Here is a 23,735-nt window from a genome sequence, read left to right on the forward strand (position 1 = left end):
TAAAATGTTTGTTTACTGTTGCAGGTATTTAAGGTTTCTGAATTAAAACAATAAATATAAATATTTAAAGAGTGTACTTATATTTAGTTTCTTACATAAACGTTTGGGACAGAGGTAATAATATCTTCAAGAGATTTATAAACAAATCTAAATTTAATACAAATTATTATGTATATGATAATAAAGTGCTTAACACTGACGGCAGGGATTATTTAGCCTACCGAAATGTAATTTCTTTATAACTAGATATAAAATATTGTATCAAAGCGCAACGTGAAATAAATTTATTTATCCCATTACGCATACGTGTAATTTATTGTGACGATCGTTATAGTGCGTTTTTTTTCACGTGTAAAACTTGTTTGTTCGCATTAAAACTATGTTTTCAAAGATTTTTGTTTATAGTCATCTGAAAACTGAAGGCCAAAAGTATTAGTATTACGTTTTCTTCAATGTTACCTATAGTTGAGTATATACATATGTATGTACATACGCGGCATTTAGGTATTTCTAAAATTGATTAAAATTGTTTAGAATTCTCACACACATGTACCTTACCTGTTCACATACTTACGGTTTTATTAATCTCAATGAAATATTAAGATAAACCTTCCCGCTGTTACAAATTTAATTAAATACTTGCTGATATCCCTGTTGCGACAGTCGTTCATTTTACACACAAGAAGTGAAGCAGCTGCTGCGAGGATCCTACCCCATTTTCCTTTGTCATCATCAGTGCTTTCCATCAACTGATTTCATCACCTCTTCCAATGCCTCCCCTCCTTTACGGGGAGGGCTACAAGTGAAACATTACCAAATTGCCAATTAGATAACTATAGAATTAATCTAAGTTTCGGTGTATTCAATTTTTACTTTAGTATATTGAAATTTCCCCGTAATATCTAATTGTTCTTGTTTATACATTCTATTGGAGACAAGTCCTTTTTTTTCTTACAAACATTCGAAAAAACAAACGAAATACTCATGCTTTTGTAAAGTGTAATCATGAAATAATAAAACTCCACTACGTATTCTCTTATATATCCTTTCAAGACATCACTTTGCGATTCTCTAGAAATATTATGTACGACGACTGTTAGCGTACGTATGAGACAAATTTGCTCTGCCTTTAAGGAGATAGAATACAAATTGATGCAGGCTTTGACTCGTAACGGAGGTCAACGTTCTTAATGATAAACGGATATACTAAATATCCCATAAGGCAGTCCCCCAAGAATACCTTGCAACGGGATCGGCGTTAAAAGCCCGCATAGGTCCGCCCGCACTTAACGATGCTTTGAATCGAAGACTCATCTGAAACATAAGCAGCCTCGTACAATATTGTCATGTAAAAATATATACCACGAACCATTCAAACAGCATTGACGTTCTGCTGTATCGTACTTAAAAAAAAAACGAATAACGCAGCGAAAAGAAAAAAAAGAAAGAAAAATTACGAAGCTAGGGTACGGAAATGTATGCCTTGGGTATATTCGTTAAAACGAAAACATTATAGTTTTTATGACAAAAATATAAGACCGCTATTTGTTACTATTGTGCGTTAAATAATTTTCGTTGCTGTGTTAAAACTATCCGTTTGGTATAATATTCCAGACCTCTATTTTTCAGTGCAAATATATACATTATTATTTTCATATATATTTTTCTTTACATTGTCACCTAAATAAATGCAACGTCAGATGTGAAAATGAATATCCGTGATACTAACGGTCAATTAGTAGCTGAGTGTTAACATAGCGACTTAATTTACAACACTTCCTGAAACATATGTTATCTACCTATGTATTTTATATCTCGTTACTAGGTACGAAACGGAGTACAGTTTGTTTGTGTATTTTTTTTTTAATATATTGTAGCTACGGCACGTGCCTTAAATGCACGGAGCTGCGCGCGATTATTCATATTAGTCATAATATGACTGAAAGTATAAAATACAGGGCTCGTTTCTCATTCAGTTAAGCATGTGTCGATTTATTTCAAATAACCTATTTACTATACAATTTGTATTGTTTTTTTTGTCTGTTAGTACAAGTCTCCTTGATTTACTGAGAGACTTCAAAATGCCATGCACGAGCGCATTTCAAAGACCAACAAAAAAGAACGAATCGTTCGTGAATCGGTTGCGAGTACCGAATTTATAAAGTCTTACAATTTCACAAACACGGAATCATCTCATTGTGAAAGTAAACGCATTATCGATAACGATTTGTGAATATAATAATTTATTTACGAGATATTGTTTAACTGTAAAGTCGCGCACGTTTTCTTTTCCCTTTACCTTTTCTTATTGTTTTCTTGTTTCAATTGAAAGATTGAGAAAAAGAAAAATACTATGTACCACCATTATGCTAAGTATCGATGGCCAGTGCTGAAAGAGGCGGTCACTTTTTCCCAGTTCATATCGTCCACGGAAGAGAATACGATTACCACGTATGAAACTCTGCATGCCTCTTCTTCTTAGTGTAGCATCGTTGATCTATTTACTTTATCGGTGCTGTGCACAGAGAAAAAGAAATAAACCATATCTAAGCGAACAAACTCGAATTTTAAAGAAAAAGAAGAATTTACACGGCAAAGAGGATTTTTACAGCCTGACACACTATATTGTTCCGATCCGTATAAACGTATCTCGTTTTATGCGTTGTTTGATACAGCAGCGAACTCTCCAACACTTTTATCGTCATTCGTAGTGGTTCTAATTTTAATATAAAAATATTGCACTCTATTGACCTGCAATAGTTATCATTGATTAAACAATACAGTTCAGATTGATAGAGTACAACGTCATATGTACGTGTGATTTTTAAATAAGTTTTTCTTTCCCTTATGTATGTGTATTTGTAGTATATATATATTGTTTATTCTTCAAATGTTTCTCTTTGCATCAATTAGACGAGATTCAGAGTGAATCGTGAAATTTTGCACCGCCTCTTTCTGCTAAAACGAATACAAGACACATTCTATATAAAGGGACACCGCCTTATGTTAATTTGTTTTATAATATACAACGAATCGTAAGCGGTGTCGTTTCAAACAGGTTTTGTTAAGTTACGTTAATGAAATTCTCCGATGTGGATGGACCCTGGACAGGGTTACCTAGATCTTTTCTTGTATAAAGGGATGCGCCAGAGCGTGGTTCACAGTAATTCTCTTTCCGGCATCCAGCATCAATGTTCGCTCCAACAGGTCCTTCAGTTGTCCAACTTTTCTACTTTGTTCCGGTGGCAAAGAATTCCCACCTAACTCGGCACCAAGGTCACGCGTAGCAGGTAACGTTGACATTACTGCAACTTTTTCCTAGAAATGTTCACGGTTTTATATATTGTGTGCGGTTTGCAATGTCAACGATAATCTATATAATTGTAAAAAGCCACTTACCACACTACAAAGAACAAGGATGGAAAGAAAAGTAGAAAGACAACTTACCCGCTCCGTAACCTTATCAACTTCATGATACAGGAAATTGCAGTTAGAGTCAAAATGTTGGTTCTTGAATGTGCCCTTCCTAATCAGTTTATTAGGCATTTTCCCCTTCAGGTCCATGAAGAATTTCAACATTTGGTTGTTTGTTTTACCCGAAAACATTATTTTTCCCGTGTACAATTCATATATGGTGCATCCCACAGACCACATGTCAATGCCGAAATCATATGGTATACCAAGAACTAGAAAATGGTACTGTTAACGTCTAATACATGGCAACGGTTAAGAAATTTCTATAAAAACGGAGATCTCCCTAATGTGGGTTCGATCAGTGTACCCGAGGTACACTGCCTCCCTATGATATACAGCTTTCTATCAATTTACAAAACGTATACAGGGTGTTTGACTAGATATTTTACGAGGTGAATCTACAACCCAAAATAAGATGAAAATAAAAAATGACAAAATTGTAGTTCAAATTGCATTCCAAAGTGTCAATCATTTAAATTTCATTACTTCGATCGTCACTTTATTTTGTCTTGCAGAATCAGTCTCCAAAATATCCTCTACTCACGGTCGAACAGCCAGTATAATTATGTGTATACACGACTCCAAAATTGAGTCGCCATAAAATTATCTGTTTTGATCAAATACAGCTCTCTTTGTAATCACTTTGTATGATGTGCACTACTACTGCATTACCATTAGTAACTGGTTTAATGCCAAGTAGTAAGTAACTAAGAATGAATCTCTTGAGTTTTTGGCACTTGATTTTGTGATTTGCACAGAGGTGGAACATATTAGGGAGTTTTAGCAAATAAGTGAAAATTTTAGATGAAGTCAAAAGACTGAAACAGTTGTCTAATGAATATTGTATATACAGGTGTCATCGCTTAATAGACACATTTTTCTCTACTTAATAGCCACCAAATTATTCCTATCAACTCCTGGAATCTCAAGATAGATAACTGGCCGTAATTCTCAAAATACAGTCTTTCCTTGCATAGTGTTACTATCTCGGGGGTATCGAGTCTCGGAAAGCGTAGAGGTTACCACGTTCTTTGACGTTTGCCGAACGTATTTAGAGGAGAGCGTGTAAACGACAAAGAGAAGTCGATATCAAGCAAATAATCTCAATTTTATGCTTCTGGATTTTTTTAAAAATTGATTTTGCAACCAAAAATTCTGAAATAATTCAATGTCGTGTGTGCCATTAGGTAGAACGTTCAAGAATTTTTTCATAATTGTTTGTTGAGCAGGATAGAAGAGGCAGAGCATAATTCATGAAACCGTACTCACCCTGTAACTACTACGAAGTACATTGTAGTAAACAGATCTGTTTACGAGTTATTTGCTCAAGAAAAAATAACGAAAAAATTCATGAACATTCTACCCAATAGCACGCATAACGGTGAATTATTTTAGAAATTTTGGTTGCAAAATCTATTTTTTTTTAATCCGGAAGCATAAAATTGCTGATTTTCCGGTACTCCGAAAACTTACGGATTTTTCTAAAACTCAGTTTTGCAACCAAAAATTCTGAAATACAATTAGGTGTACAAATAAGTTCGGTGCCTTTACATATATGTATTCAATTGTGATTGCACTTCAAATTAAAATTTTCTCCCGCCGCTTTGGTCGTTTAAAGTATCAACCTTATCCTACTAAACGCACTAAGTATTTACATACAATAAATTTACGCTAATTGGTACATAACCTCAAAAAACAATACTTTGCACAAAACAACACATTCGAGATTGTATTCTTTTTGTATTTGAGTCAAAGAAAATAGTGTAACCTATAAAACATGCAAGAAGTACATAAATATGTATATAGGTCCAAAGGTTCCATAGTGGAAATTTTGATCTCAGTGATGGAGAACGCAGTGGAATGCCGAAAAAAGTACAGTACGGAGAATTAGAGCAATTATTGATGAAAATCCTTGTCAAACACAACAGAAACTTGCTGAGGAACTTGGTGTAACTCAACAAGCAATTTCCGTTCGTTTGAAGAAGCTTGGAAACGTAACGTGTATTCGTTTTTTTTATAAATAGAGATCAAAAGTATGCTCAAAAGACACCGAACTTATTTGTAGATCTATTTAATAATTCACTGTCGTGTGCGCCACTAGGTAGAATGTTCGTGAATTTTTTCGTAATTATTTGTTGAGCAGAACAGAAGAAATAATGCATAATTTGTGTGCAGTCTAATCCAAATAGCGAGGTTGGGGATCCTATCATAAATATATATTCCGGATTTTTAAAAAAATCAACGCTGCAGTCAAAAATTCTGAAAAAATTCACCGACGTCTGTGTTATTAGGTAGAACGTTCATGAATTTCTTCGTAACTTTTTGTTGAGAAGAACAGAAGAAATAAAGCATAGTATAACCCAGATAGTGAGGTTGGTTACATTGTAGCGCGACCAACCGCCCAAGGACAAACACCTTTGTGGGGGGGGGGGGGGGGTAAAAAAAGTAACACTATCCGTAGAGACGAAAGTGACACTATGCGAGGGAAGACTGTACTTGTTTCTCTGATAGAAATGTGCAAGAACCTGAAAATATCGGGTTGGGGCGGGTCGAGAATTTTATTCGGGAATGAAGACGGGTTCTCGAATGTATCAGGACATTCGCACACCTCTACTCTTTGGTTAACGGACGCGATGCAAACAAGGTTTTTGCGTCTATTAAGCGAGTATATGCGTATTAATTTGGCATTGGAGACATGAAATACTTACTAATTTCAGGCGCACGATAAAATCTTGATACCAAATACGGGGTCATGTCGTTCTCATGTGCATGGGATGCAGAGCCGAAATCGCAGAGTTTCAATACTAGTTTGCTTTCACTGACTAGAATGTTATCCGGTTTGATGTCAGCATGAAGAATGTTTGCACGTTTTAATAACTTCAGAGCAAGGAAAAGTTGCTGCGTATACGATCTTACCGCTTTAACGTGTAAACCAACGTCTTTACCATACTTTTTCAAAACCTAAGTACACACACACGTAAACCAGTTAGTTCTATTACGTATACTAGTGTTTCATTTTGTAGAAATATAGACGGAAGAATTTACCTCTCTTAAATTCATAGCTAAAGGTTCAAAAACCATACATAAATGATTTTTGTGAAAAAAGTGCCTAAAAAGTCGTAAGCAATGGAATCTGTCTTCTGGATCCGCGTCATTAAGTTTTCTAAGAATTTCTAATTCCTTAAGGCCAGTTTTATGCCTGAAACGATAAGTAAAATGTAAGTGTGCGAATCGATGATGTTGCATGACAATGCAATATTGTGCTTACATTAATACATTATTTCTTATTATTTTTACAGCAACGTCCAGATTGCCTCGAGCACTGTCTCTAGCTCTTACAACATTACTAAATACACCTTGACCTGTATATCCATAGACAACGTATCGGGAATCTAATGTTTCGCCTACTCGCACCCTAAAAACCAAATTAATTACCATATTACGTTACGTATTAAATTACAGAAATGTAAAACAGAAACAAAACAAAAAATATGTTACCGGTAATATCCTTCTGCATCATCCCAGTTGTCCGTTAAACTTGGATTATCTGGCCCACCTTGTCGTTTTCCTTCGACAGTAGGACTCTGTAAAACGTAATGATATCTATATAATAAAAATGAAATGCTGTTCGTTGGTCACGACATCATGGGAGAACGGCTGGTTTAAGATAAAAGTGAAAACATTTGCAAACTTCGTTAGAGAAACTTACACTAAAGTCACCGATATTATCCGCTTCGGCGAACATATCCCATTCGTTTGGTTTCTTCGCGTTCTCCTCTGGCTTGAGTTTCTCGATGGATTTCGTGTCATCATTCTTCTCAATATCTTCCGATGGTGTGTCGTCGAATCTAGATTTTCTTTTTTTAACCATTTGTGGCGACTTTGGCTTTTCAGGCAGTGGTGGAGTGTGACTTTCAGAAGTAGATTCATTATTGTTAGATGGAACTTCTAACGACTTTTGTGAAACGTTTGATTGACTCTCTGATGGCGGGGTGGCTGGTACAGTGTTTATATCGGCAGACATATTGGAGTCTTCATTTGGTCCGCCTAACCTCTGTATAGAAATAATATAAAGTTACATAGTGTTCAATGACACTTAAGGGAATATAGTTATAAACGGGCGCTTAAAAACAGATATGATTTTAATATCAATATTGCATTAATAAAGCTGTATCGAAACCGATACTGAAACCGAAATAAATGCTGGTATTTTTTCGGGTTTCCTTTTGCCTTCTATCACAACATTGTATGTAAACATAGTACATATATTATCGTAAGCATTATGTAAGCATATCAGTTTTGGCATTTGCTAATATAATTATAATATAAATTTCGGTGAAACCGAAAAATACCGGCATTTTACATTACGATAAAAGCCCCTGAGTATTTCAATACACATACTTTCAGAAGTTCTTCCCTCTGTTTCCGCCTACGTTCTATAATTGCCTCCTCGTCTTCTTCTTCTTCAATATCAATATCTTTTATATCCTCTTCGCTAGAGCTATCCGAATGTTCTACTTTCAGTCCCTCTGACAACGAGTCTTTGTACTTGTCATTACGTTCTCTTTTACCGTTCTTCTCTCTGTCTCTTTCATGATCTCTGGGGTGTTTGTCTCTGTCCCTTCTACTTCTAGACACTGATCTAGAGGTCTTGTACCGATCGTTTCGATCTCTATCTAATCTACCCCTAATCCCGGGGCTGCGGGACCTTCTAGTACTTCTTGACCGTTCTCTGATTCTTTCACGGTTTCGATTGTCCCGTACATCATTTCGGTCGCGACTATTTCGACCTTCCCTGTGTCGGTCTCGACTGGTATGACGCTCTCTGCTATCTCTTTTGTCACGACTGTGTCTCTCTCTGCTGGAAGGCCTCTCTCGACTGCGACGATCACGGCTGCTCGGACGATCTCTGCTAACATGTCGATCACGACTTACATGACGATCACGGCTAACGTGTCTATCCTTACTCACGTGCCGATCTCGACTGACGTGACGATCTCGACTGCTTTGTCGTTCACGGTTTTCCAGTGATTTATAATCGTTACGTGATCTGGAATTGTGATGATCTGCAACATCCCTTCGTCGTTCTTCTTCCCTGTAATTGCACCTCGTTATAGATTATTGAATAATATGAAAATTAGTTTGATATCAAACATACCGTCTATCTTGTTCTCTTTTACGTGACTCGTCCTTTTTAATAGATTCTTTACGCTTATTATCTTCTGACCTTCTGTTGCTATCTTCTTTGCGGGACGACTCTTCCCGGTGTCTGTCACTTATTTTTCGTGTTTGTCTATCATCCCTTCTGCTATCATCTCTCCTTAATTCTTCTTTTGTACGTACCTTTTCGTCTCTTCTTCTGTCAGAGTCTCGTCGTTTATCTTTATGTTCCTCTCGACTTCTACGGTCCCTGCTCATATCTACAACAACACGCCTTTCAGGTTTTGTTATCTTTTTCCGTTCCCTGCTACCAGATTTACTCCTAGCCCGTTTTTTAGGGGGTACATTATCATTTTCACTGTCATCTTCCACAAGTATAACATCTGGCGTTTCAGTGGCTTTTACTTCCTCTTGATCTGCTTCTTTATCCTCCTTTTCAGAATCATCCGTGAGATATTGTACTAGGCATGCTTGCAACCGTTCCTGTACAAATAACAGAATATTGGTTAGTAAGATTTCTATAGTTACATTTATATATGAATATGATACCTTTTGTTTCATTAATTCCTCAAGATCAATATCCTCTTCGATAATTGTGCAATCTACCTCGTCTGAATCTAAATCTATTAATTTTTCATCTTCACTTTCCTCGGTAGAAACGACTTCTAATAATGAACTTTTCACTTTGCCATTTATACCAACATCCTTCTGAATCATACGCGATGATTTTTCATCCAACGCGCCATTTTCAACTTCCCTTTCCTTTTTAGGTCGTTTATGTTTCTTGTGCCTTTTCCTAAAATATTGCACTTGATAGTCTTGTGGCGACGCATTAAATAATATGATATATATTAGACATACCTGTCCTGTCTGTCAATCTTCCCATCTTCTCTTTCAATTAGTTTATCTTTCTTATGTTTGTGGTGCTTATGTTTTCTCTTTTTCTTTTTTCTTTGGTCATTCAACATATCAGACTCAGAATCTATGCTAACAATGTCTCTTTTACCATCTAAACATTCTAGATCTGACGAACTGAAATACATATTTATGATTACGTATTATATAGCTATCCGTTAAGTTAGTCATCGTATTACAAGCAAAAATGAAATTTGATCGATATAGACAGTGTAAATCCTATTAATCTGAATCAAACAATTTCTCAAATATTAAATTAATATTAGTATTTCTTTCATCCATAATGCTTCGTTTGAACTTGAAACAAATAGTTCGGTATTTAAGTACATTACTTCATCCAGTAACTGTTAAGCGGTATCTATGGTGAAATAGCAATATACTAAAACACAAAAACTAGGTTATTTTTTCCAGCGAACAGATAGTAAAATGCACCGCACGAGAAGCGAATATTTTCATTCTAAATTTATTCATTAGTCTTACATAATGCTGTAAAAGAAGACTTTTTTTAATAACGTACGAGATTTATTCCGAAAATAAACAGAGGATCACGTAAGTATATGCGATGTAAACATACTACCTCGCACATTTTTTTGCTCGCCAGAAATAAGAATCTTTAAATCAATGCAATAACGTTTATTGAAATGCACGACTTACCCCATGATTAAAGTTGTTAAATTATTGTTAAGAATAAAACTACACAAGCACTGCACAAAACAACTACACGCATATATGAACTCTTTAATGGGCTGCCATCTTGTATGTTCGATCGTGTTATTTCGAGATATCTCGAGTGATCTCGAAGTGGTATCGCACACGATAAATATCGATACGAAAGGGTTACTTCCGGCTCTATCCTCTCATATTTCAATTTAAAAACTCATTGTCAGTTTGAATAGCTTCAGAATTCTTATTGCGAAATGTAGATTTCAGAGAAGTATTACTTTTTAAATATACAGGGTGGTGTGTCCACGCAACTTGTTCACCCTCAATAACCTCAAAAGTATGCATTGTACGAAAAAACTTTTTATAGAAAAGTTGTATGGTTTGAAAGGATACTTATTTTTGGAATGCTATATTTTTTATGCCAAAATATCGAAGAGCGTTAAATTTTGAGTAAAAAAAGTACTGACCTTTATTAGCCGTAAACCTAATAGTTAACAATTGATTAGACTCCAAAATATTTAATAATGTAAAAAATATTTTGAAAGGTCAAATTATATATTTACATCTTCGATTTTGAAAATTTTCCCACAATTTCGAATTTCATCTGTTCAATTTTGCTATGAACGCAGAAAAATCCGCAGTCTATATAGTCACGACGCTTCGAACAGTTTATCGTAATTTTTTACGAGAGTGGTTTTTCCGGTGAACTTCATATCTCGTACTTCTTCTATAATTGGAAGTTAACAGTCGATTACGTAAATATTTTTGTTTGACGTTGCACGAACAAGTTGGACTGCGTTACAATTATTCACGGATATAATTCTACACTCTGTAGGGGGAATTACTAACAAGGTACCAAAAGGATAAACTGACGAGACTGATGTCTTATTTATTGATAAAAACATAGCGCATTTACAGACAATTAAAAAAAAGAAACACTCACAGACCCGGACAGGCGCGTCCGAGTCCCTTTTTAATTTCTTTATAGTATTCTTATACACTTTTAAATCTGTAAGATGTTCAAAACTCTTTTTATTCGTAATACGACGAAGAACTATGACAACTTGTAAATTGCTAATTCAATTTTTTCTCTCTTAATAATTACTTGTAGAATACAAGAGTTTGCGGGGGCTCGTGTTCTGCCCTGGGCACCAGCCCGGCACAAGCTGCCCCAGCACAATCCTGGCCGCTCGGTCCTGGATTCTGCCCATTTTAAAAGGTCAGCACGGTCGCACTAATGCGGCGAATGCCCTGTATAACGGTTAAAATGGACTCTAGCATTTTTGCTTACTGGGAAACAACATTTTATTCAACACAATATGTAATTTACAACGGAGTTGTAAATAAATTATCCCAATTTATTGAGATTATATGAAGACGGTAATTATACAGAAAAGTACTGCCCACTCCGATTTTGATGAAATTTAAATATGTTATGCAGCAACACATTCTGAACAGCTTTCTCCTTTTCCAATATAGGGGGGTCGCTTTTAGTTTTCGAGATATTTGCAAAAAACTATCGCGAATACTATATTGAATTTTTCGTATTCCTGCACGCTGCGCTGCAACGTTGTAAGTCTGTTTCGGTGCGACGTTTGTTTACATTTTGACGCTGTAGAGATAAGAGAGAAAACAGGGGGGGGGCAGAAAGGGCCAGCCTGACACCACACACACCCACCCAGTGTTTCACACGCACCCACTGTTTCTAAATTATACTCTAGATTCTTACGTATTTTCACGTGCTGATTACGAATATGATATTGAAAATTTGCGCAAATGTTAATTTCTTAACGGAAACCTTCTTTTTAGAAACACTGGGTGGGTGTGTGTGGTGTCAGGCCGGCTCTTTCCACCCTCCCGTTTTCTACCTCATCTCTACAGAGTCAAAATGTAAACAAACGCCGCACCGAAACAGGTTTACGTTGCAGCGGAGCGTGCAGGAATACGAAAAATTCAATACAGTATTCGCGATAATTTTTTGCAAATATCTCGAAAACTAAAAGCGACCCCCCTATATTGTAAAAGGAAAAAGTTGTTCAAAATGTCAATATCTATAACAGGCGTGGGCAATTTTGCCTCAATTGAGGCAAAACTGTCCCACTGTAGCGCCCACTGTCCCCCACCAGCATCCGCCGTTACTATGTAGGAAGGACGCGTTTCGCTTGTCGCAAGCAGTGCGCAGGCCTCGTGCATCGGAGCCATGAGGAGCGCCACTGAAAGGAAGCTAGGTGGGGGAAGCAGGCGTTTGAGGGGCTCCACCCGTGCCCACGCCTGATCTATAACATATTTATATTTTATCAAAATCGGAGTGGACAGTACTTTTCTGTATAATTACCATGAAAACGTTCTAACATTGTCTGTATTGTAACTGCGATGTCGCGCAGTTTATCAAAGTAGAAGTCTCTTTCTTCCTCTAGACTCTCCAGTGAAATCATCATCTCCTCTAGCTACAAAAATAATACGGGATCGAATTAAGAAAGCGACGTAAAATAAATAAAAAAAAAGGTAATGTTTCACTCTTTGCATACCATAGCACTTTCGACTTCGATTAGCCCATTATCCCCACGATTATCGACTGCGTCCGTTTGCACTGGCGCACGGTGTGCTGGTACTTTGTTAACTAGATCCCAAAGTTTAGCGCATTATTAGAATTTGTCGTTCGAACTTTTATGCAATCAATAAAGTCGTTGAGGGATGAAATCAATTTTTGTTACTCCTGCTTCCCGCGATCGATGCAAAACATTTCTATTTTGCATAAAGATGCGCAGTATTGCGCAGTCTAATGATTATACGAAGGAGTACTCTTAACAAGAGATCTATTCGACAAGCAATATGAACATACTGGCTGAGAGCATGACGGTCTATGCAAAAATCGTGAATGAATGAACAAAACAGTGAGGAAACATTCGTCAATATATAAGTTTATGCACTATACTTGTATTACTTGAATGCTCAAATTTATGGAATGGTAAAAGTTCTTATTCTTACGATAAGAACATATTATTAGGACAGGCAACTCTGGTCGCTTGTTACTGATTTGAATAAATTAAGAGAAAGTCAATGTTCAATGTATAATTGTTTCTTGCACATTGATTATACTGAAAGTCTGTTTGTGTACTGGTGTGAGATCAAATACAACATAAAAGAAAAAACATGTGAAATAATGTACCAGAGATATAAGGTGTTGTATTAGGTGTAGCTACTACAAAAGCTGTAGGTTTTGCATTACTGCCACGCGGTGCATTACTTCCACCACTACCCATGGTTTCTTTTTTTGCTTGCATAGCAAGTGCATCGTACGGCTTTGTTCTAGAGTGATTCGCATTAAAGAATGTCTTGAACCATTGTAAAAACTCGAAGATGTATTGAAATCTGCCTTTCACCATCTTATCAATTGGAACAATCTGCAAATGATTAGCATATATCAATGTTGTTAAATCAATGCATATATCAGATTAGATAAATCAATGAAACACGAAGTAAAGAAAGATCAACCAAAATTGAATTTTAAGTAGGTGTTCGTAACGTATTAGTACTAATGTAATATTCGCTGACTGAAAAAATGAAATTGTTCGTAAAATTGCGAGAAAATGTGGTCGTGCTTGCGTTGAAATCGGAATCGTTCCTGCTGTCGTCTGAAGCACAATTCTTGAGCTGCGTTAGTACTGTTTCGCTTTTGGAGTCGGAACTCACTTTAGAGAACTTCCGCTTTGCGTCGCCGAGCGTGGAACTTCCAACAGACTCTGTAGTCAACTTTACGTCGGTGCTTGCTGCCTGCAACGGTGCATTTATTAATCATTTCTTATTGAATCTATCATAATCTATTATAAATGTACACCGATCGTAGCACAGAAAATCAAAACATTAGAAGAATTTCAAAATACTCTGGATTTAGACTCTGGATTTTATGCATCTATACCAAAAATGAGCAAGTGCAATTTCAAACGGTGAAAATATTAAAAAGCTTTGAGAGTATTAATAGTACATTATTTTCATCACATTGAAATTATTAATGAAGAATATAAATTCATATTTAGCTCCTGGATCTTGCAATTGATGCACAAACTTTTTATTTTGCATAAACATCCGTAGTCTAGTTATGTTAATTTCAATCTATTGAACATATCAAAACAGAGAAATCCGCTGTCTATTAATTGTTAATCGTATTGTTAATAGACGTGCACAATGATTGTGCTCACCGTGGAGACGGTGATAATTTGGACAAATCCGAGCAAAGTAACGTCGGCAGAGACAATCTTATAGATTTCATCAGGATCGTGTTCTACATCCATCACCGAAACTATTATAGTGCTATGATTAATCAACTGTCTAAGGATCGTTTGTGTTGGACAGGAAATGAAAGGTCTACGAAATCCACTGGAATTCTTTTAAAGGTAACTGCTAAACGAAAACGCCACGAATTCATGCGATTGATTCGGAAAACAATCCACGTTTCACTGCTCCTTCGACACTAGGTTTACGGACTACCAAACTCGCTATTTTACAGTACACACTGTAAAAATAACAAAGACATAAAAGCAGTAAATTATAAATCTCCACTTCAGGGTAACCCATACATTTGCGTTCACCTTTCAGTAGCTTTTCAGTTTTTCTCAGTTTTTCTCATATAGAAAATCTCCTTTTAGATTTTTCACTGCATTCACGACTGTTCGCGATCACAAATACACAATCCCACTTTCTTTTAAATTACGATGGTTCCCTTGCTAATTATTCTTACTGAACGAGTGGTTTGAATTTACTCAATTATTTCTTCACTGTATAATGAGTTCTCGCCTAACAGCCCATGCGAAACAAACTTTCGTTCTCAGACTAGCCAATTGACTGGACGAGCTACCTAACAAATCACGAGAACGGCAGCGGCAATAATTTCGCTATCAGAAAGACGTGACCCGGCATTATCCGTTTGGACACAGAAACACTTACAACAAACGGCGGCGAAGACGCGCAACGCGAAATAAAAACTGTTTATTCGTTATTAACGACAAGGTGTAATGATACATGCTAATCCGGATTACTGTTCGATGAGAGTATATATACGTGAAACTTATATTCTAGAATTAACTTACGGAATATTTTTGTAATTAATGTATGTATTTCGTCATACAGCGTCGCACAATTATGTATTACTTTTTCATACACGTTCGCACCTAGTAGCCAGCAACACGAGACTCGCCGGACGTTGATCGTTGAAACATAGCGTCGATACACACTGCTCGCGATGAACTACTCTCAAGGAAGCCAGTGCTTCGTTGTTTACATCGAAAAGGACAAACCTTCAATATACCTTCAGATATACCTTCAAACGAACTTCCCTGGTATACCGTCCTATTCAAAACATCCAAGTGTGGGCAGGTCTTCTGTACTCAGCAGACTGAAACTCCAAAAGAATTAATTTTATAAAGGTTCTAAACTAAAATATCTACTCCCTGAACCCCTTGCCGTATTTTAACGAGTCAGACTCGTCATGAAAATTTGAACAACGTCTAACTAATATGAAACTAAAAAAAGAATTAAACCGACTTCGAAAAAACGCACTAAAAAAATGCACTAAAAAGTATGGAATAATTTCCATTTAATTTATGTGAATATACACACGAACTTAAATAACACAATCTTTTCAGAGGCGGCGCAAAATTGAAAATTTTCGACACTGGAAATTACGAAAATCCTTAAATTCTTCTACACGCTCTCACATATTAATGTATCTTCTCTTCCCATCTGCTGATTTCCAAGTTCACCATATTCCAATGAAATCATAATCAGCAACATCTGTCATTTGGATAATTTTCAATTTTGCGCCGGCTCCGAAAAGATTGTATTGTGTAAATTATTTCATACTTTTTAGTGCATTTTATTAGTGCGTTTTTTCGAAGTCGGTTTAATTTTTTTTTATAAAACTTTTTTATTTCACACTTTTGTAGTGGAACGAGCAGAATATGTAGAACACCGTAGGATGGTTTTTCGGTCTTATTGGTTATTTGCACTAAAAACCGCAAAGAATGAAAAAATGCAAAATTTGTTCTCAAGGGACCAATCGGGAGACATACCCTAGAAAATGCAGAAGGTCTCATCCTGATTGGTCCATCCATCTCGGAGTAACCGGTGAACATACATGAAATAATTCAGTTTTCGCAAATAAAATCGTAAGGAATAAAAAATGCAACATTTTTTTTCACGGGACCACCCCGGAGGCCGGAACCATGCCTACTCTACAAGATGGAAAAGGTTCCGTTCCGATTGGTCCATCCACAAGCGCGAGTCGGAATTCAGGTAAACTGTCCACCGACGCGACGATGTATCTACCGTGGCCGTCATAAAACATTAACAGTAACAATGACCTTCCAGATCCCTATTAAGTAATTTTCAAACATCATTTTTAGGTCCCCGGTTCTTAATTACAAACTAACGGTTTATGAGTCATGCTTATGAAGGAACGAACTAATTTCTTTTTAGTGGAAGAGGAAATTGTGTGTGAGGCCTTGAGGCCCACGAGGTGCGATCCGTGTCGCTCACGTCAAAAGAAAGGATGCGTGTCTCACCCCTGCCATAAACAAATAAGCTACTTGAAATAATTTAAAAAAGTCCTTATCTTCCGGATGAACCATGACTTTTGGGAAAAACCTACGCCTAGCCTTCATGGCAGGCCTTCACCCCCTCTAAGACAACGTTTTTATTAGCACTCGTGGAAATATGTATAAGTACGACGAAAAACACAAACATTCATTAGTCTTGTCTCTTATCTCAGAGTGTCAGTTTCAGCAAACCACGTCGTTCGGTCTTTCCCGTGAAATTCGTGAACCGCATTGAAGAAAGTACAAAACGTGTGTCGTGTACATCGTGTTTGTGTTGTGTATACCTTGTATATTGAGTATATCTGGTGTACATATACATACATACATTTTTCTTTCTCTGATGTCGAGTCACACTCGACAAAGGAGTACAAAGAGTTAAACTCTGGAGGAGTCCATTTTCGAATTGCCCCCTTAACAATCAAATTGCCCTCGTGTGGGGCGTGGGCCCCACGTTGGGAAACACTACTGTAGGGTCTTGAAAACGGAAGGACGTCGCGACGCGTCGTTAGTATTAAATGAATAAACACCGGGGCCTTGAATTTGCAATAATTTAATTCGCAAAAATGTCTTACAGTATATAAAGCGAAGTATGCGACACGTCGTTGGTGAATTGTTGCTGTTGTTCATGCACCTATATTTTGTTACGTCTCGCGACACCAACAACGCGTGGCATTGCTTCGTTTGTATAATATCTAGTCTTATTGACCAGTCGCGTAGCCGCCGGCATTAAACACCAGCGACGCTTATTAAATAATTATTACAACGGTAATGGTAACGAGTAACAATTAAATATACATTATACATTACGAATAAATACTAAAAGTAATCCTCGCAAACTCGGGTGAATAACTGAACGATGCTTTCCGCTCGCGATATATAAATTCATATACAAAGGATTCGGGATACGTGGGCGTGTTGGACAATAGGGGTACGGGGGTTCAAGTATTCTTAATCATTCCTAAATCACTTTACACAAAGATACTCATTTACGAGTGATCGATTATCACATTATTCGATCATCGGTGTCTCGGGGTTTTAACAGACTCGCAGTCGACGATTCTTGGTTGCATTTTCTCTATACGAAGGAATCTCGAGAAAGTTAGGACGTTTCCTTCAAACATTTTGGCAATTCGCGCGATCGACAGAACACTTCGATTCATCGTTACTTAATAATTGAGCTTAATAATTTACTTAACGATAGCTTCATCGAACAAAAAAGACTACCGAAACGAAAAAACAGTATATCGAAGCTTCACGATGGTGTAATCTTTTCTACAAAGAAATGTTTTTTTTTTACCAGTTACGTTAAATTCTTATGAGTTAAGAGGAAATGCATACTCTCAAAGAAACCACCGTGAAACATTCGAATGCGGTTTCTTGGTTTCCCTTGGGGACAAACGTTTCGAAGTATTCTTTCGATTCACATTGACTTTCCAAAAGTATGATTTTAGTAAGTAAGAATAGTGATTGTCTGGAGAAGCAAAAGTACCATGTACTTCGGTTTCTTCGTTTCGATCCCATGTGTACATGAGGAAGTCTTGGTCCGTTGAAAGAAAAAAAAGTAGAAGAAACGAGTATAATCTACGCTGACTAGATTCTACACCCATCCAGTATCGACTCTTAGATTAAATCTAGTCGCTACACGTTCGATTCTAAAGAGAAACGGTTCGATATCATTATCATTACGTTTTCGCGGTATTATCTATGACGTTGTTCATGTGAGAGATCAAAAATCAAAAGTGTTAGAAGCCGTACAAAATTTGCGAAAGAAGAGAGTAATAATCGTTGATTATCGGAAGAAACTTCTTGATAGATTTGTGATAACGAAGCTGAGTTTTGTTGTCTGTTTCCTTTTCGTTGTGATCACTTATGCTTTACATTTTCGTGGTCCTCGTTAAGAAGAAGAACACATGGGATCATTTCCCACTGCGTCTTCGCCGTTAATTCATAGAAATGCTTATTCGAAGAGCTTTTTAGCGTAATGCCAAATGCGGAAGAAGTATTCATCTTTTCGGAGAAGCCTCGCCCTTGCGTAAGAATGAATATCGGCGTCCATGTTGTGTTCTCGAAGCCAAGAACTCGTGTTCTCTGTGCTGAAGCTCACGGATGCGGTTTCACCCTTCTCAGTGGCTTCTGCGATTGGCTCGACCACTGCCAATTCTGGGAAAATCGAGAAAAGATAACGTTGCTCTTCCACAGAAATTTTATCGAGTAAAGGGTTCATTCAGGTAACGATCAAAGTCATGAGTAGACTACGGATTTTGTGCATTTATGACACAAATGAGTAGATCAAATGCAGTACAGTAGAAACATTTAAAGAATTTAGAAGTACTGTTGTATCACTTCCTGCTTATTAAAATTATTAATAAAACAAATATATATCTATGTAACTTCAGCATTTTGAAACGAATGCAGGCAATTTTTATCCTGCATAAAAATCCGCAGGCTGGTAATGAGTAGATTGCGGAGCTTTATGCGAAATGAAAATGGTCTATGTTGATTGTAAGGAACAGAAGCTAAACGAAAACGAGCTTGCTTTTTTACTAAATTTAATGAGTCGTAAATAATAAAATTAAGAGTTTCCTATTTCAGCTATTCGTTTTTCTCATAAATGAATAAAACCGCCAATCTAATTATGAATTCTTTATGTAAAATAAAAATGGCCACCCCTAATTATAATTATAAGACAGAAGCCACACAAACAGAAATTTTTCTTTGATGATTTTGAAAAGTTGAATTCTTTTAATTTTTGTACTGTTTCAAATTTTTCCTACATTTTTCTAATAAATGGAAAAAGATTGAGAGCATTTAGGAAGATTTATATATTATTTTCAATTTATTAGTATCGTTAAAGAAAGAAGGAACTTTTTACTTGGCTCCTATTTCTTACAATTGATGCACTATATGTATTTTAATTTTGCATAAATCCGCAGTAAGTTTGGAGATCATTATATCTCGTATGTTTTGCGCGAATAAAACCGTCGTTTTATTATAATGCGAATTAAAAAATGGTACTGGGAGATCATACCGGAAACAGGTACAATGTTGAAAGGTTCGTCAGATTCCAAAGCCTCGCTGAGGCCAATCTCGTTCCTGGCGTAGATCCTGATCAGGTACATGTGATTCTCCTGGAGGTCCCTGATGTTCAGCTTCTGCACATCGGCGTTTACTCTGCCTACCTCCATCCACATTGTCTTCTTTGAGTCCCTGATAGCGATTTTGTAACCCTCCAATGGTGCACCGCCATCGGTTTCCGGTCTGCCCCAGGAAATTACCACTGTGTTCGCTGCAATCTGCCTGATCTCCAATGGTGCCGTTGGTGGTGATGGTACGGCTGTGAGAATGATCGAATTTCGATTTAATAGTTGTTATCAAACATCCAAAAAATGGTTCAACTTCTCGGTTAAGTTACATTCAAAATACGAAGATGGAAATCATACCACCAAGAAGCACAGTCATTTTTAGATTAATGTGTAAATCACTAAATATTGGCTAGAACAAAAGATTTTCTTGTATTACATAAATAGTATTTTGATTACTGAATATATAGCGAGCAATGAAATTATATTGGAGCCGTAGTAGATAGTACGAAACATACATATTTTTGGTCCATGTGATGCATAGTGTTACCAACATTATTTCTAAAGGCATTTTAGTAATTTGCAATTAGTGATATTTCATAAAAAAATAATAAGATTTCATTGTAGCTATATTTTCATTCAAAAATTGTTTGTTTCAATGTAACATCTTGTGTTAATGTTAAAATATTCTGTAACTTGATATATTTGTGTGTAGACGATATTATTGTCTTTTTCGGACTCTTTGCCAAAGATAAGCCTATAACGTAGTTAGAATTTTATCGAATTAATTGGCTATCATTATTTGTTGTATTCTTTCATTGTTTTTTTTTCGTTCTATCATTATATTGAAGTGTCTACTTGTTGCCCTCTGCTCTATACATTGTATTTTATAATTATTCAAGTTCTAGTTTAGTTGAAATACTTCTATCTAATAGAATAAGACAGATTGCAAAACAAAATCATTATCTAAAATTTAACTCATCGACTTTAAACTTGTTTTGTAATTTTTGCAACACCGGTTGATCGCTTGCAAATGAACAATTAATTTGCACATGAAGTGGAAATACTTACTGGCATGTGTCTTCAAGGTAACCGGTTCCGAATTCGTTGGTAAGCTGAGCCCTTGGTTGTTCTCTGCAAAGATTCTGAAGAGGAATTCGCTTTCCTTCAAATTCTCAACGCAATATTGAAGTGTCGTGGCATCCAAAGTAACAATCTTCGTCCATCTTGCGCCTTTGCCAATTAGCGGCCTCTTCTCGATAACGTATCCTATTCAGAGGATAGATATTAGCATCGTGTTTGGATTGTAACAATTTATATTCATAGAGGGTGATCGGTAACTGGCACACAGCGGGTTCGGATCGAGAAATTCAGTGACATTTTGTCTAAAACGAATTTTCTCGTATCGATATCTAATCAATGAACATTGCTTCCGAAATGTCCATGGACCTTGGAAATGAGGAAATTAGTGCAATTTAATAAATATTATAGTTGTAATAAACATTGAAAGTTGGACATTTTAACACTAGGTTTACGGAGCTCTAGAAATAACTATTTCACATTATTTTATAAACATAACAAGTGTGTCTCTCCAAATTTTTGGATAATAATTTATCCAAATAACAATTTGGATAATTTGGTAAATAATTCCTCAAGGAAGCATCTTTGCAATCTTAATAATCGCAAATTAAGAATATTAGAATTCGTCACTTTGACAGGTCTCGTAAACCTAGTGTTAAGAAGAGTACTTTTCACGACAAAAATTTCTTCTCTTTAATGCTTGCTTTTTTTTTTAAATTGAAGAGCAGATTTTTGCGATAAAAAATCATATTCTGTATTATCAAATAATGTATATACTCTATTTAAAAAATAACGCTCAATGCGGTAAGAAAAATTTGCGAAGTTCTATCTATTTAAGAGAGTACATCTTTAAACTTTAGCCGAGTTTAGTTTTCTAACAAATTGGAATATTTTTAGCACACCTTCCTTTAAATAATCCCATAAGAATCATTTCCCTTCGCTCCCCATTTTGTAAATTATGAATTCTTCTTGAATTTCTTGTTCTTCTTGAATTTCTCGATCCGGACGCCACTGTGTGGCATGGCCACCGAAAAGGGGGTGGTACTACATAAAAAAATAAGTCGAAAATGGGGAATAAAATTTTTTCATGGGTGGCTTTGTTTCCACAAATCGGAGATGTAGTGTTTAAATGCTTTTAGGATCCACTGTATACAGCGTGTCTCGCTTAAATGTAACCCCCAGCATATAGTCTTTAATTTTGACAAAGTGAATTATTTTACCACGCTTATATTAGCTTGCCGAGTTGTCGATGTTGTCGTTGTCGTTGTATGCGTCAAATCTTGTAATCGAATTTTAAATCAGTTCCCGATGAGCTAGAGACTTAAAACTTTAAACAAAGCTCAGAACTGGATGAGAAATTAAAAAAAAAACTGTGCGTCTAGGAAAAACAAATTTTAATATTAACCGTCAAACCTCGCCGTGCGACGCTCAGTAGTACGTCATCGCGTTCAGCGATCCCTACTGACCCACTTCGCACCTATGGAGCTCAGTCAGTGTAGTGTTCCGTTCATTCAGTTTCATTTCGGACAATTTCGGACCATTTCGGACAAAAAAATAAGAGAAGAGTTGTTTCTTTGGGCATGTGAGCCGGACCTCCTACATAAACACGTGGTTCCAAGAAGGGAGTAAAAGAGTCACGTAGGTAAAGTCTCCGTGCGTAGCACTCCTCACAAACGAGATTTAAGTTTGACCTTGGTCTTCGAAGTGTAAGGTCATTTGAAGGTCATGTCATAAAAAGAGCATCGATGACCTTGAAAACTACGAGAAGAAACAACCCCTGTACGATTCTGACCTCTTGATACCGTTCACATTACACATGAAAAATTGTTCACTTTGTCAAAATTAATGAAGATATTATGGGTGTCACACTGAAGTGAGACACCCTGTATACATAAACGAGTTCACACGTGCTGTATAATTATCAGCTATATATTTTCGACAGCTTACCTGTGAGCTCTGTGCCACCATTGCTGGTTGGCGGTGACCAGTTCAAAGTCACACTCTTGCTGGTAACATTTGTCACTTGTACATTCTTCGGGCTCGATGGTGGTGCTGAAAATTATTGAATTGTGAACAACCAGAGTGAAAAGACTTGCTAGGAGAAAACGTACGTCACAATTTCAACTTACTTCTGCTGATAACTATTTTCGATGGCGGGAATATGCCCAGCAAAGCGTACATGTTGCTCTCGGTGAGCTCTGTTATTTCTAAGCGATAGTTCAAGCATAAGCATTAAATAAGCGGTGCTTGCGATGTCGATTAAAGGTTACGAGAAGTCTAAATTACAGGCGGTTAAGCTGGCGAAAGTGTCATTAGACGATTGCAGAAGTTCATGCCCGATTTGAAAATAACAACTTTAATAATCAATTATGTGATTAATAGACTGCGGATCTTGAAACCAAATTGAATGCTATTTCTTCCCGTAATGATTTTAATAAAGGGGATATATGTAGTATAAATGCATAAAGATCCGCAGTCTAGTGATTCATGTTTGATCAATACGATAGAAATTGAACTTTTGCAATCATCCGATACATGCAAAAAGTATTAATTTTAGTAAAGCGCTACGGAAATTTTCTTGATTTAAAATTGTTAAACTAGCTGCAGATTTAGTACTTTTGACTATACATATTGTTTGTTTCAAAAGAGAACAGAAAATCTGAGTGATATTTACTATCATTCCGAGCAGCAAATGCTGGGGTTGCACTATCCTTTACTATTTAATGCTAACGCTTAATTATTAAAATGGTTGATTACTTTTCAATAAGCA

General features: G+C 36.4%; 3 protein-coding genes across 35 annotated transcripts in view; all 3 read right to left on the reverse strand.

Annotated features, from left to right (window-relative positions):
• Window positions 1–134: 134 nt before the first annotated feature.
• Window positions 135–10,332, reverse strand: Prp4k (Pre-mRNA processing factor 4 kinase). Of its 11 annotated transcripts, none has more exons than XR_013009518.1 (15): window positions 10,204–10,332; window positions 9,496–9,666; window positions 9,184–9,430; window positions 8,633–9,117; window positions 7,876–8,569; window positions 7,184–7,528; window positions 6,973–7,058; window positions 6,743–6,889; window positions 6,520–6,673; window positions 6,183–6,435; window positions 3,448–3,686; window positions 3,118–3,318; window positions 2,360–2,515; window positions 1,241–1,314; window positions 135–796 (listed from the first exon to the last, which is right to left on the reverse strand). XR_013009518.1 is itself a non-coding variant. In XM_076429650.1 (13 exons), exons 1-12 carry the CDS (start codon window positions 10,206–10,208, stop codon window positions 3,118–3,120), a joined length of 3,027 nt encoding a protein of 1,008 aa, XP_076285765.1. In that variant the 5' UTR covers window positions 10,209–10,332; the 3' UTR covers window positions 135–796. The 11 variants fall into 11 exon arrangements, 2 of the variants coding, with proteins under 2 accessions (XP_076285765.1, XP_076285764.1); XR_013009516.1 differs by having other exon boundaries at window positions 2,360–2,751; XR_013009515.1 differs by having other exon boundaries at window positions 2,360–2,955.
• Window positions 10,333–11,086: 754 nt separating this feature from the next.
• Window positions 11,087–15,275, reverse strand: LOC143212387 (microtubule-associated protein RP/EB family member 1-like). 4 transcript variants are annotated; one of them, XM_076431156.1, is made up of 6 exons: window positions 14,412–15,275; window positions 13,906–13,986; window positions 13,382–13,616; window positions 12,741–12,832; window positions 12,548–12,659; window positions 11,087–11,463 (listed from the first exon to the last, which is right to left on the reverse strand). In XM_076431156.1, exons 1-6 carry the CDS (start codon window positions 14,502–14,504, stop codon window positions 11,447–11,449), a joined length of 630 nt encoding a protein of 209 aa, XP_076287271.1. In that variant the 5' UTR covers window positions 14,505–15,275; the 3' UTR covers window positions 11,087–11,446. The 4 variants fall into 4 exon arrangements, with proteins under 4 accessions (XP_076287271.1, XP_076287270.1, XP_076287269.1 ...); XM_076431155.1 differs by lacking the exon at window positions 11,087–11,463 and having other exon boundaries at window positions 11,473–12,659; window positions 14,412–14,725; window positions 14,802–15,274; XM_076431154.1 differs by lacking the exon at window positions 11,087–11,463 and having other exon boundaries at window positions 11,473–12,659; window positions 14,412–14,725; window positions 14,790–15,274.
• Window positions 15,276–17,339: 2,064 nt separating this feature from the next.
• Sls (sallimus) overlaps window positions 17,340–23,735 on the reverse strand; it is a 335,820-nt gene continuing 329,424 nt past the window's right edge. For all 20 annotated transcript variants that reach the window (XM_076431149.1, XM_076431143.1, XM_076431152.1 and 17 more), the window contains 4 exons: window positions 22,913–23,017; window positions 20,957–21,154; window positions 19,834–20,139; window positions 17,340–18,965 (listed from right to left, as the gene is read on the reverse strand). In XM_076431149.1, the coding sequence (XP_076287264.1) occupies window positions 18,763–18,965; window positions 19,834–20,139; window positions 20,957–21,154; window positions 22,913–23,017 (812 nt within the window). In that variant the 3' untranslated portion in view covers window positions 17,340–18,762. The remainder of the gene's footprint in view (window positions 18,966–19,833; window positions 20,140–20,956; window positions 21,155–22,912; window positions 23,018–23,735) is intronic.

This window comes from Lasioglossum baleicum, chromosome 9 (genome assembly GCF_051020765.1).
Source record: "Lasioglossum baleicum chromosome 9, iyLasBale1, whole genome shotgun sequence".
In the NCBI taxonomy this organism is placed as follows: domain Eukaryota; kingdom Metazoa; phylum Arthropoda; class Insecta; order Hymenoptera; family Halictidae; genus Lasioglossum; species Lasioglossum baleicum.